The sequence below is a fragment of the Chionomys nivalis genome, chromosome X (genome assembly GCF_950005125.1).
Source record: "Chionomys nivalis chromosome X, mChiNiv1.1, whole genome shotgun sequence".
Taxonomy (NCBI): Eukaryota; Metazoa; Chordata; class Mammalia; order Rodentia; family Cricetidae; genus Chionomys; species Chionomys nivalis.
In genome coordinates this window covers 18,435,366-18,450,169 of record NC_080112.1, presented here as the reverse complement: position 1 = coordinate 18,450,169, position 14,804 = coordinate 18,435,366, and the positions used below count along the sequence as shown (strand labels likewise).

General features: G+C 41.4%; 1 protein-coding gene across 1 annotated transcript; it reads right to left on the bottom strand.

Annotated features, from left to right (window-relative positions):
* Window positions 1–3,587: 3,587 nt before the first annotated feature.
* On the bottom strand, window positions 3,588–10,218 carry LOC130867514 (cancer/testis antigen 55-like; the record flags this gene model as incomplete). Its single annotated transcript, XM_057759554.1, has 4 exons — window positions 3,588–3,782; window positions 5,133–5,245; window positions 6,106–6,250; window positions 10,030–10,218. Coding segments are annotated over 4 exons (642 nt in total), but the record flags the coding sequence as incomplete, so codon positions are not given.
* Window positions 10,219–14,804: the final 4,586 nt, after the last annotated feature.

The following is a 14,804-nucleotide window of genomic DNA, read 5'->3' as shown; positions in this document are numbered from 1 at the left end:
GCAATGCCACGTCAGCCATAGGAACCATATTGTCCACTAGGTGGGTTTGGTCTGCATACTGTCTAGCTTCTGACTAACCCCAAACTCACTCTTTAAGAGTGAGAGTGGAGGCCTGGTTGACACAGAGATCATGGCAGGTTAGATCGTAGGTTTGGGACAGATAGCAAAACTGCTTGATATAAACAGAAGAATTAGCAGAGAAGGACTATAACTGCTTTACTATCTGTGATAGGTCCTTAAGGAAGAAAGAAGGGTAGTCTCCTGAAAGGAGAAAGGAGCATAGTGCCATTTACTAATGATAAAATTGACAAATTATGAGCAAAAATGGAACGCTGGCAAAGAGCTTGTAGTAATTTTTTGATTGAGAGTAACAACTAATATCCCAAAGGCAAAAGAATTCAGCTTATAAAGAGAAGTAACTGGATCCTTCCTCATGTCATATGGGACACACTAATAACTGGGGCCCCTGCATTCTATACTGATGCAGATAAATCAGTAATGGCAGGTTACAAAACAGAAAATTTAAGTAAAGTAGAACAAAGCCCTTATGATTCCGTCCAAAAGTCAGAATTATATGCTATTCTCATGGTACTAAAGGTCTTTAAGGAACCTGTCAACATAGTTGCTGATTTGCAATATGTAGAAAGAGTTGTTTTACATATCGATACCACTGAACTTATACCAGATGATACAGAATTGACTTTATTCAATTACAAGATACAATTAGGAATAGGAATCATCCCATATACATATCACACATCTGATCCCATACTGGTCTGCCAGGTCCTGTAGCACAAGGTAATGCAGAAATCAAGCAATTATTGATAGAAAATGTGCTCGGAACTTCATAAAAAACATCATGTCAGTAGCAAAGATTTAAAAAAGGACTTTTTCATCACATGGCAACAAGCCAAGGAAATTATAAGGAGATATCCTACTTATTCTTTATACAACCAAACACCACTACCTGCAGGAAGTAACCCAAAGGGTACTCAAAGGAATGAAATCTGACAGATGGGTGTGTTCTATTTTGTAGAATTTGGAAAACTAAAATATGTACATCACACCATTGATACTCAGGTTTCCAGTGGGCAACTGCTTTGAGTTCAGAAAATGCTGATTTGGTAATCATATATTGTCTAGAAGTTATGGCCATCATGGGTATACCTGTACAAATAAAGACAGACAATGCTCCAACATCGGTTTCTAAGAAAACGAAATAGTTTTTTGATTGATATAATATATAAGCATATTCCAGGTATACCACACAACCCTACATGTCCAGCAGTTATAGAAAGATCAAATTGCACTCTAGATGATATATTAAATAAACAAAAAGGGATGACAAAGATTCCAGGAATAGATTGTTATAGTTGTCCTATAAAAAGAAAAAAAAAAGAAACTCTCTAAAGAGATGTAAAATGTATAAGGGTGAGAGATATCAAAATATAGTTTTGAATGGTAATGCAAGTTATGATAGAGAGTAAATTAGGTACAAGTCCTCAGACTCACCAAGATAGGACAGATAATGGAGCATTTTCTCTGAATTTGTGAAATCCAAATGTAGTAGACATTGTGGATGTACTTATTGCCTGCATACATTGTATATAGTTATTGTACTTATTTTATATTGTTTTTCTTATAGCCTTTTTATATTAGACAAAAAGGGGGAAACATGGTGACATTTTGTTTATGATCTAACAAATAAAGCTTGCCTGAATAATATAGTGCAAAGCTAGCCACGCTAGTCAACCATACAGGCCAGGCATTGGTGGCATGGTGTGGGAGGTCCTTCTATGTGTTGCTTTTATTGGTTAATGAAAAAAGAACTGCTTTGAGCCTATGGCAGGGAAGAATAGAACTAGGCAGGGAAAGCTAGGCTGTGTGCTGGGAAAAAAGAAGGGTGGAGTTAGAGAGACTCCATGGAGCAGCCACCAGAGTCAGACATGCCAAAACTTTGCTGGTAAGCCACTTTCATGTGGCAATACACAGATTAATGAAGATGGGTTAAATTAATATGTAAGAGTTAGGCAATAAGAACCTAGAGCTAATGATCCAAGCAGTGATTTAAATAATATGGTTTCTGTGTGATTATTTCAGGTCTAAGCTAGCTGGGCGGTAAGGAACCAACAAGCAGCCTCCCTTCTACAACAGTGGCACAAAACCTTTAATCCCAACAGTCATACTACTTAGTTATAGAGGTTAGGTAGGGGTGTTGCATGCCTTTAATACCAGCAGCAGAGAGGAATATAAGGCAGATGAGACAGGATCTCATTCCCTTTTCAGTCTGAAGATTTCTTAGAGGTAAGAGTTCTTTAGTGGTTGACTGCTTTGCTTCTCTGAACCCCAATGTTTGTCTCTGAGTTTTTATTATTCATGCTACACCCTGGCTACTATAGGACCAGGGACCCAGACATGGCCCTTGGCAGCATCCCTGCCCAGACATCACCATGACCCTGAATGGCAAGTAGACCTCCCCCTTTTGCCTACTTAGTCCTTGCTGCCTTTGCCATGGCTCCAGGTAGCTAGCAGGCCTTCGAATCTGCCCACTCCTTGCTATCTTCATTACTTTCTTTCTGCATCTTTTCTTCAGTCAGGGTCCTGAGGACCCTGACTGACTAGTCCACATTTGTGCAGAACTGCATTAGATAATAAAGAATTTGCAGAATTTGTGGAAATAATCAGTAAGCCAAAGCTTAAACTCATCAAGACATATCCTTTTACTTTATTTCTTTATTATGAGATAGAGCAGAAAAATTGGGTGGAGTAGACTGATGAAAAAAATCAAAAGTCAAACTACTTGCTGGGGGCTAGGAAATATGGTCAAATTATAGATAGTGCTCCAGGGCTGAAGACAAAACCACTTCCCCCTCACTCAAATACCACTGACCCAAAAATGCATTTAAATTTTATCAAAGAGAAAAAGGAAATTTCATGAAGTACAGATGTAAGATATTCTGAGACCCTTTACCGTAGGAAAACCAATATGAATTTCAAACAGCAAGCTTTGATGATTACACATGATTCATGTGTGCAAAAAGCTATTCCTATTCCTAAAATTCAGTCACAGATCATATTTTAAAATAGGATAATGTTCTCATTTAAATGAACAAATGAGCTCCTAATAGAATGTTGAACAATTTAATCCCCACTATTAAAATTGTGCAAACTGCTGCACAGTGAATGTATTTACTAAAGTCTTTTAAAAAATCTGCCTATAATATGTACCAAGAGCTAGTCTAACTGCTACAAGATGGGAAAACACTCAACACCTTTATTTGTATGAAGGTTAAATGCCAGCATAGAAAGAGGTTCCATTGGCAACAAAGTACATACTTTTGCATAAGGATAATTGTGAATTTGACCTAAGGGCAAGGTGTTTCTTTTATATTCAAGAATCTACTGGGCACATATTTTACTTGATAGGGCATCTTCCAAAAGTGAATCCATATCACCAACAAAAAAACCAAGAGTGTTGAAAATAAAAAGTCCTCACTGCATACATATTTATTTGCTCATTCAAACAACTTTATTTAATCTGGCATTATTGCCCAGTAGTAAAATTACAAAGGATTTTAAATGATTGGTTAATGCAACATCTTCACTGGAAACATAGCTACCACTCTACAGGTGTAGTGCGATTGAATGCTATCTACCACAACCACATTAACAATATCGTATAATGCAGGGGTATAACCAGGAAGAGTATGGAGAGAGTCCAAGGTGAAAAAGATGAAGTCATCTACCACGCCAGTTCTTCCATTAATGCTGGTCACACAGACCTATAATGAGGAATGAAGACACTGAGTACGGAGAAGCAGAGCCCACCACAGGTGACCCTCAACAACCCCTTGGCTCTCATCAGCAGGTCCCTTGGCCCATCACTGATTCTCATCCTAGACACACAGGGAATACCTGGAAACTGTGCCAACACATCTAATTCCTGTGTGATGAGAAGACATGTCCTTCAAGCTACCCAAGGTGGCCCCACACTCTATCTCCTGTGTGGTGAGAAAATATGCCCTTCATGCTACATAAAATGGCCCCACACTCTATCTCCTGTGTGATGAGAAAATATACCCTTCATGCTAAGCATTATGGCCCCACACTCTATCTCCTGTGTGGTAAGAAAATATGCCCTTCATGCTACATAAAATGGCCCCACACTCTATCTCCTGTGTGATGAGAGGATGTGCCATTCGTGTTAACCAATATGGCCACACAGTATACCACCCTGACTTTACATCTAATTCTCAGGCTGTACTGCTTACCCACCTTTTTTTTTTTTTTTTTTTTTTTTGGTTTTTCGAGACAGGGTTTCTCTGTGGCTTTGGAGCCTGTCCTGGAACTAGCTCTGTAGACCAGGCTGGTCTCGAACTCACAGAGATCCGCCTGCCTCTGCCTCCCAAGTGCTGGGATTAAAGGCGTGCGCCACCATCGCCCGGCTACTGCTTACCCACCTTCATCAGCAGGCTGAACACCTCAAACCCAGTGCACCCACAATTGCCTCAGAGTCAAAGCACTTTCTAACTGTTGTTCACAGAACATCCTAACGTCAAGTAAAGCACACAACCTAGGAATTAACTATGTGTATATTCTACATTATTTTCTCTTATTTCTTTTTCAATTTGTGAACGTGTCTGGTGTGGGATTTCCCTCTGTATGCTGTGAATGTGTTTTATTACCATTGGTTAATAAAGAAGCTGCCTAGGGTCTATGGCAGCATAGAATAGTGCAAGACAGAAATTCCAAGTAGAGAGCAAGAGGAAAAAAGAAGGTGGAGTTAGGGAAATAACATGTAGCTGCCAAAGGAGACAGATGCTGAAACTTTTCCTGGTAAGCCACAGCCTTGTGGCAATTCTACACAGAATAATAGAAATGGGTTAACTTAAAATGTAGGAACTAGTTAATAAGAAGCCTGAGCTAATAGGCTGAGCAGTGTTTTAATGAATACAGTTTCTGTGTGATTATTTCAGGTCTGAGCAGCCAGGAAACGAATGAGCAGTCTCTGTCTACACATGTCCACTTTGGCAGGGATATACTGCCAAAAAAAATCCTGGGCAAGAAAGTAATCAGGAATGACGGATAGGCAGCTACCTACCCATGACAAGGGCAACATGGATGCAAATTACCTCGCTGATCCTCTGGGAGTTGAGGGGGCTCACAGTGTGGATGTTCATGTTTGAATTGCCCGGCTTCAAGGAATACTCAATCAGCAGCAAGTCTCCTTTGTAAGGCTTGAATTCTAAAACAGCCAAGAAAATTAAAAGTGTAAATATTATTGTACTCACATCATGTCACATTACTTAAGGCCCTATGTCACTGTAATAGGATGACCAACATTTCCTGAATGTAAAGTCACTTTTCAAAATGCTTAGACAGATATCTCTAATTCTTCCTACAGAAAGGAAGCTTAAAACCCTTTAAACACTGGTTCATCTTCAATGATTTATTCATCAGACATGGATATTAGACATGGATTTATTAATCAGACATGGATAACTAGCAACTGTGTGTCTCAGAGTGAAATTTATGGCTAGGAACACTGCATTTCTTCATCAAGTGGTCATTTTGATATCACCTTGGGGATGGCAGCCTGGTACATGGTAGGATCACATGTGTGAACCTTGGTACCTGGGCTAGGGACAAAATATGAAAACTTATCTGTTGAATATTGAGGAAAGAGGACACAAAAAGAAAGAGACCTATCTGCACCTTTGCTTTAAGGTGATGAAAGTATTTTCCAGATAAATCTCTTTGACTTGTATGATGCTATCATTGATTAGATTTTACATGTATCCTGATATAGCGGCACAAAGATCATGATCCCAGCACTCAGAAGGGGAAGGTGGTTCCTAAGGTCATGAACAATTCTCAGACACACAGTGAGTTTCAGGTAACTTAGAGAAACCTTATGTGAAAAAACAAAACACCCAAAGAAATCAATTAAGTAGTGAAAGCCACATGGATGATGGCATTCTCAGGGGACAGGATCACAAGTCGCTATTTAAAAGAGTTCCCATTTCCCTTTACTGTGCCTTACTTTCAATTTCAAGGACATTTCCCACGCTCTTGATCTATGTTTTTAAAAACTATCAATCTTACCTCCAGAAAAGAGCTGGGCAGGGATAGAAGTTTCCTTGCTGATATAGATGTTGCCCTGTGTTACCGAGGTGACACACATGATACGAAGTTCTCTGTCAAGCTCTGATGGCTTAGTACCACCATCGCAATTAGTCATAACTTTCACCTATAAGAGAAGTAGACAGTGGCTAAAGACAAAATAAAAATTGCAGGCAGGAGCTTGTTTGCTTACCAAGGATTCCCCACAAAAACAGCAGCACTTTCATGAGTTGACCTAACACAGTTGGAAGGGTGCTTGCAGGACATAGGACCCCTTGTTAGAGACAATGGACTTCATTAGCCTTCCCAAAATAGCCCTCCTGTAGCAGGAATCTTTTTTTTTTTATTCTTTTTTAATTAAAATTTCCACCTGCTCCCCATTTCCCATTTCCCTCCCCTCCTCCCAAATATTGCCCTCCCCCCACTTCCCTCCCCCTATCCCCACTCCTCTTCTCCTCCCCCCACTCCATTCCCCCTCCCTCTCGTTACTGAAGAGCAGTCCAAATTCCCTGCCCTGCGGGAAGACCAAGGTCCTTCTATCTACGTCCAGAAAGGTGAGCGTCCAAACAGGCTAAGCTCCCACAAAGCCAGTTCATGTATTAGGATCGAAACCTAGTGCCATTGTCCTTGGTTTCTCATCAGTCTTCATTGACCGCCATGCTCAGAGAGTCCGGAATCAACCCATGCTTATTCAGTCCCAGACCAGCTGGCCTTGGTGGGCTCCCAATAAATCAGTTCCACTGTCACAGTGGGTGGGTGCATCCCTCGTGGTCCTGATTTTTTGCTCATGTTCTCCCTCCTTCTGCTCCTCATTTGGACCTTAAGAGCTCAGACCGTTGCTCCAAATTGAGACTCTGTCTCTACCTCGATCCATCGCCAGATGAAGGTTCTAAGGTGATATGCAAGATATTCATCAGTATAGGATAGGGTCATTTCAGGTTCCCTCTCCTTAGTTGCCCAAGGTACCAGCTGGGGACATATTCCTGGACACCTGCGAACCCCTCAAGAGTCAAGTCTCTTGCCAACCCTAAGATGGCTCCCTTAGATAGGATATATACTTCGCTGCTCCCGTATCCATCCTTCCTATATCCCAACCATCCCAATCCTCCGAGCTCCTCCCATCCTCCCCTTCTCATATTTCTCATCCCATTTCCCCTTTGCCCCATGCCACCTCACCCGCAAGTTCCCAGTTTTTGCCCTGGAATCTTGTCTACTTCCCCCTCTCCATGCGGATGACTATATGATTTTCTTTGGGTTCACTTTCTTATTTAGCTTCTATAGGATCACACATTATATTCTTAATGTCTTTTATTTTATGGCTAGAAACCGATTATGAGTGAGTACATCCCATGTTCCTCTTTTTGAGTCTGGGATACCTCACTCAGGATAGTGTTTTCTATTTCCATCCATTTGCACGCAAAATTCGAGAAGTCATTGTTTTTTACTACTGAGTAGTACTCTAATATGTATATATTCCACACTTTCTTCATCCATTCCTCCATTGAAGGGCATCTAGGTTGTTTCCAGGTTTTGGCTATTACAAACAATGCTGCTATGAACATAGTTGAACAGATACTTTTGTCATTTGATGTGGCATCTCTTGGGTATATTCCCAATAGTGGTATTACTGGATCTTGGGGTAGGTTGATCCCAAATTTCCTGAGAAATCGCCACACTGATTTCCAAAGTGGTTGCACAAGTTTGCATTCCCACCAGCAATGAATGAGTGTGCCTCTTTCTCCACAACCTCTCCAGCAAAGGCTATCATTGGTGTTCTTGATTTTAGCCATTCTGACAGGTGTAAGATGGTATCTCAAAGTTGTTTTAATTTGCATTTCCCTTATCGCTAAGGAGGTTGAGCATGACCTTAGGTGTCTTTTGGCCATTTGAATTTCTTCTGTTGAGAATTCTCTGTTCAGATCAGTGCCCCATTTTTTTATTGGGTTCATTAGCATTTTAAAGTTTAGTTTCTTGAGTTCTTTATATATTTTGGTGATCAGACCTTTGTCTGTTGCAGGGTTGGTGAAGATCTTCTCAGACTTAGACCATACGTTTCCCGTCAAAGATATACCATGTACCTGAGATGATGCCATCAATTATGTGTGTGCTTGCTCCATGAATTGGCAAGGACCTTGCAAATGTGAATTTGACACCTGTGTTTAATGCTCTCACAAACCTACCTTCTGACCTTAGAAAAACAGTGCTCTTACTTTCTAGGATCTCAAAATTCAAGAGTCTAACATATATTTAAAAAAAAAAACTACTTCTAAACAAGTCGTAGTCACAGTTGTAACTGAAATTAGAAAACAATTTTGCACATTTACACAGAAAACAGTTTAGTCTGAGTGACACTGGTGGGGTAATTTGAGGAAATGGGCTTTGCAGTGTATGCTAAAGGAAGAGAAATGGGTTCCCTGGGAGATGGGAGTGGAGCAGAATAAAGTTGACAGAGAAGAAAGAGCAGCACAATTTTGGAGACCAAAGAAGGAAAGCATGTTATTCCCTCTCTGGACCTGAGTGCAGGAGCAGGAGATGAAGTGGGAGAGACAGCCCCCCAGAAGAGATTGCGTAGACAAGGAGTGCTAGGGCTCCATTTACGTATGTGTGAAATAACACTAATATTCTGACTCTTTAAGGATTATGACCCTTACTGGAGGTAGTTTTCCTTTGAAATTTTCTTCAGTAAACAAAATATGTTTGTTTTCTATACAATAAGAGAGTAGTCACATGAACACACAGCAGAAAACCATCTCCCACAAGCCATACTGGATAATTTTCATTACCCAGGAACAGTGACTGGTTACCAGTTTGAAAATCAAAACTGAACATTGTGCAAGCTATTAAAATATCTCATAAAGACACACCAGAGGGTGGCCAAAAGTGCATCTAGAATCACAAGGGACACATGCATAATAATTAGTGAGCTGTGTTCCTCATCATGTGATTCTTTGGATGTACTCATTATGATACTTATTATTCTAAGCTCCTGATGGAAGCTGGAGCCACTGACATCAAAGGCTGTTGAATGTTTTTTCAAAACCTAAATAATTGCTGCTGCTACTTCCCACTCACTGTACAGATGGGATGGTCCTTTGTCCTTTCTCCAGGATCCTTTGCACTGAGGAGAGAAGAAATTGGTTCCTATCTGACTATTCACCACCAGTTCTGTCAGTATGCAGGTGGGTGTGCATCACGAATTCTGAGCAATGTGCATTCTGACTCTCCACTAGCCCACAGACATATTGGACCTTTAATAACTTCCAAGTTCTCCCGGAAAACTTGTATTCTTCCAGTTCTCAATTTTTTTCATGATAGAAACACCATTAACAATCATAGCAAAGAACTCAGATAGATTCTTAGACTTGTAAAGAAAAATCCTAAGACACTCTTGGTCCCGACAACCAAATGGGGTAGAGTGGATGGTCCAATTCACGGTATAGGACCACTTGAAAGCCAATTATAAAGCAAGGTCTGTGTCTTCTTTTAGCACCCTTAAGTCAAATTCAGGATGGCTGAAGTTTACATGCCGATATGTGCATAGGGTGCTGAGAGAAATAAGTGAATCTAGGCAGTATACTGCCTAAGGGAGTTTGAGGCTACGCAAGGGTTCATAATCAATGTGAGGACATTGCACAGGGCAAGACTCTGCCGCATAAAACTGAAATGAACAAATAAATAAGGCAGAATATCATTTATCAGAGTGGCTGTTTAAAACAAGGCCTTATATTGTCTTCTTGGATGAGGTGAACATATAATGCAAACCAGTCTTTCCTTAAACACAAAGACATTCCAAATATGAGAACAAGCCCATTAAACTTACTCTGTGTCTACATTAGTGTCTGTCTTAATTCAAGGGAGAAATAAAATTGAAGTAGGTTAAGACACTCTGGGTAAACTCAGCCATACCTTGACCGCTTTCAGTATACGAGTTGTTTGGTCTTCTTCCACCAGAGCAATGACCCTTCTTCCAATGCTCACAGGCATGTTGTCACTGACCACGCTGATATGGAAAAAGATGGTTCCATTAATCCAGCCGTAGTCAGGGTAGAGATGGGTCACAATTCCTCTGACAGATTTCAGCTTGAAGTTATCTATGGGACAGGTAAACCAAGGTCACACTGGCTACCATCAAATACAAGCGACACACAAGTTCTACTCTGACCAGCTGTGCAGATGTGAGCACATATTTTCACTTCTCTGAACACAGTAGCCATTTCTGCTCCCTAAGGTTGTGACTACCGAATGATACCTCCATGGCATCTGTGGGTGACCTGTCCCGGAGAGTGCAAGTGCAGCGCTCATCTTCCCTGCTCAGGAAGCTCTGGAAACCCCACTGCTACTAGGGTAAGCCTGCCTCATCGCCAGCAGCAAGTGCATAGCCCTGGTTCTAAACTCTGACAGAGCATTAGAAGGTCTGAGCAGATGTAAGGACATGTTTCCAAATTGCCTTTTATTCATCACAAGCACGATGGGTAATTAATGTTTGGGGGATCTGGCTCCAGTATCCTGCTGGGACAACTGGCCACCTTCCTTCATGGTACCCTCCCTATGACTGACTCCGCCTCCTGGCATCAGATAGTGTGTACTTGGGAAACAAGGCCACATTCACTCTCAACGTGAGACGTGCCCCTTCGCTGGGGACTACACAGAGGCATCTTGCCAGGGAAAGGCAGAGACAGTACAGCCCACAAAGACTCGTGTCACGTGTCCTTTGAGTTCATCCAAACAGCTTCCTGCTTTGGCACACCAAGGGAGCTTAGGGAGAGTTCACTGTTCCCCTAACTCTTGGCAACTTAGGGACACCCTCATGCTTAACCGCCACTCTGCATGGCGGCGGGTCCCTCCCGCTATTCAAGCCCCACAGCACCTCATGGTGGAGAGGACCCTTTCTGAGGAGTCTTCTTAGGTGGGAGATACGGGGAGACTGACTCTCAGAGCCAAAGGATTACCTTGAATCTGGAGTTCTCCATCAGATTCAGCCCGCCTCCAAAAGAAATTTAAAATACCGCGCAGAATTCTCTGCATAGTTGCCACTGGCCTGGGCAACACAGCAGCTTTCTGGTGAGGCTTGAGATCTCCTGACCCACAGGTTCGCTTCCTCGGCCTCCCTGAGATGGTAGTTAACAGCTAACCACGAAATTGAGGAGAGCCTCGGACAGGGTACCTCCTCTGCTGCTTCCAGGTTCCTGTGTGTGCCCTCTCCAGGGAGACTGCACGAGGTCACTAATGTCCAACCAATGAGACGCAAGGCTTTGTTGACGTCACGGCTATATGCAATGAGTGACACTGACCTGGGAAATTTAGCCCCGCCTCCCACACAAGTGAACCAATAGAGAACTCTATGTAAATTTCAAAAGTTGGCGGCCGTTAGTACAGGTACTCAGAGTGTGTGGCTACCTATTTAGCGTTTCTGCTTTGCACACTCTCAGGTTTATTTGGGCTTTTTGGCTTTAGCGGGTTTTTTTTTTTAAAGTTCTTTGGGTGAGAATTTATTGATTTGAGATGGTTCCTTATTATTGTAAGCATTTAAAATTAAACATCACTTGGCTCACTTTTTTTCACTCTATTCCATATATTTTAACATAACTTCTTTTAACACTAAGTATACCAAAACTTCCTTTGATGTGCTTGTCATTAGATAGTTTATAACTATATCCTTAATTTCCTTTTCATTTTTTATTCCTTTGTTTGGATTCTTCTTTCCTTTAGATTCCCTTTCTTAGATTGTTTCATGCCTTTTGTCCATTGAATTTTTAATTGAATATATATCACCTATTATCTTACATTAGAACAGTGAGAATCTTATTTGAATATTTTATTTTATCAGACAATTGCCCTGATTTAGTTTACCATGCAGGGTCTTTATTTCTTTCATTGAAAATTCTTTCAGTATAAGACAGATGATTCTTAGCCCCCTTTGATATTAATTTGGTTTCTGGATTTTCCGATTCTACTGGCTGCCTTTGAATCTTAGCTGGCACTATTTAACTGAGTGGAAGATAGTTCTACAGCATAGTGTATCTCTCATTAGGAATGAAGGAATATCATACCCATTGAGTTAAAGAGATTTCATAGGGCTGATAACATGATGTAATGGTTTCCCTTTTTCAAGTTCTTCCTCTTTCCCCCCAATATCTCATGTATAAAAGAAGGGATTATAATGATTATGACATTAAAGAAGCTTCTAGCTCATTACCTGGAGTGTTTCTGGGTCTTTCTTGCAATTATGCTTATATACATTGGTTTCTGTCATCCACACTTGGACAGAGTCTCCACGCCAGTATGAAGAGCACATACCTCTCCCGGCTGCTCACTCTGGACAGATTCTTACTGATGCACTATGCAAGTTATGTTTTTTGGCCCGATGTAATCAGAAGTTTTCCTATTCAGAACCGGAAAATCAGTAAGTCTACCTGAACAGACTTCTCTTGTTATTTTGAAAGTGGAAAACCTGAGTCTGAATCGTGATTTTCTGAAAAGTCATGAACTAGGCATTTTGCCTGAATACATAATGTGCTGCACAATGCTTGACAGATGACCACAGTCTTGGCCCTGATGACAAGAAGTCCTGGCCATGTCATCTCCCTATGGCAAGAATCATTAAGAAGGGGTCAGCTAGTTGGCTCTGAAGATGAGAGCACTTGCTGATCTCTCTGACGACCTGTTTTCAGTTCCGAGCATCCACGTGGTGGTTCACAATGATCCATAATCTCCATATGCCATCTGCCTCTCCACAGGTACCAGCTATATGTGGTGCACATAAGTACAAGCAGGCAAAAAAAAAACCTACACAAAAATTTAATTATTATTTAAACGAGAAAATGATCAAACAGGAATTTATCCAAAAGCACATACAAAGAAATAAACACAAGAAAATATGCTCTATAGTGATGGAGGAAGGTCATCGGTTAAAAAATAAAGAAACTGCTAGGCCCTCATAGGTTAGAACATAGGTGGGTGGAGTAAACAGAACAGAATGCTGGGAGGAAGAGGAAGTGAGCTCAGACTCGATAGCTCTCCTCTCTGGGGCAGACGCGATGAAGCTCCAACCCAGGATGGATGTAGGCTAGAATCATCCTGGTTAGCGCACCTTGGGGTGCTACACACATTATTAGAAATGGGCTAAATTAATACGTGAGAATTAACCAAGAAGAGGCTAGATATAATGGGCCAAGCAATGTTTAAAAGAATACAGTTTGTGTGTTGTTATTTCAGGGCATAAGCTAGCCAAGCGGCCGGGAGCTGGGTGGCAGGAACGCAGCCCGCAGCTCCCACTACACTATAGCTTTATACATATAAGGCAAGTAAAAACCAAAGCACACTAAGAAATATTGATAATATTTAGTAATTAGCTGAGCATCGTAGCACAGACCTAAAATTCCAGTGCTTGGGTGGTAGAGGGAGGAGTATCAGGAGTTCAAGCTCACATTAGCTATATAGAAAGTTTAAAAGCCTCTTTCGCCGGGCGATGGTGGCACACGCCTTTAATCCCAGCACTCGGGAGGCAGAGGCAGGTGGATCTCTGTGAGTTTGAGACCAGCCTGGTCTACAATAGCTAGTTCCAGGACAGGAACCAAAGCCACAGAGAAACCCTGTCTCAAAAAACAAAAAAAAAAAAGCCTCTTTCAAATGTACAGAAAAAGAATGTGTGCTGAAGAGATGGCTCAATTGTTAAGAGAATTTACTTGCTCTTACAGAGGACAAGGTTCATTTCCCAGAATCCAAGGGTTAGTGTAGTGATACTTTGTGATCTAACAAGGCAGAAGATGAGAGGCAGATGCAGATGGGTCTCTGTGAGCTCAAGGCTACCCTGGGGTACACAAGATTAATCCAGTCTTAAAGAGAATTAGAGCCAGGCAGTGGTGGCTTTTAATCCCAATACTTGGGAGTCACACACATTTAACCCCAGCACTTGGGAGTCACACATGTTTAACCCCAGCACTAGGGAGGTGGAGACAGGAAGGTATATGGCTGGGCTGAGAGAGGAATATAAGGAAGGAGGAGACAGGAGATTGGATGCAGTCTGAGGTTTTGTTGAGATAGCAGGCAGTCTGAGAATTTGTAGAGATAGGGTTGACCCTTGGTCTGAGCATTGGTAGAGGTCAGAACTCTCTAGTGGCTGACTGTTCTGCTTCTCTGATCTTTCCGCTTTCACCCCCTAATATCTGTCTCTGGGTTTTTATTATTAAGAACAATTAGAATTTGTGCTACAGGGTAGTTCACAACCACCTGTGACTTCAGTTACAGGGGGATCTGATGCAGTCTTCTGACTTCTTTGGGCAAGTATATGATACACATACATACATGCAGGCAAAACATTCATACACATAAAATTACTAGAAAAAATATGTTAAATAATGAGAAAATGTACCATATATCTCAAAAAGCTAGAAAACGGGGCTACTGGTGAAAAACAGACAGCTGAATTTAGATTGTCTGCTCTATGACCTCCATTTTCTAAACAAAATCTTTTGCAAGATAAACATTAGGCAGAGGCAGACAACATTTGTGTTTTGTATAAAACCCTGTCTCAGTGTCGATGGCTGGGACAAACACCATGACCAAAAGCAACTCGAGGAAGAAAGGGCTTTTATCAGTTTACAACTCTCTGGTTGTACTCTATCACTGAGGGAAATCAGGACAGCAACTCAAGAAGGGCAAGAACCTAGAGACAGGAACCA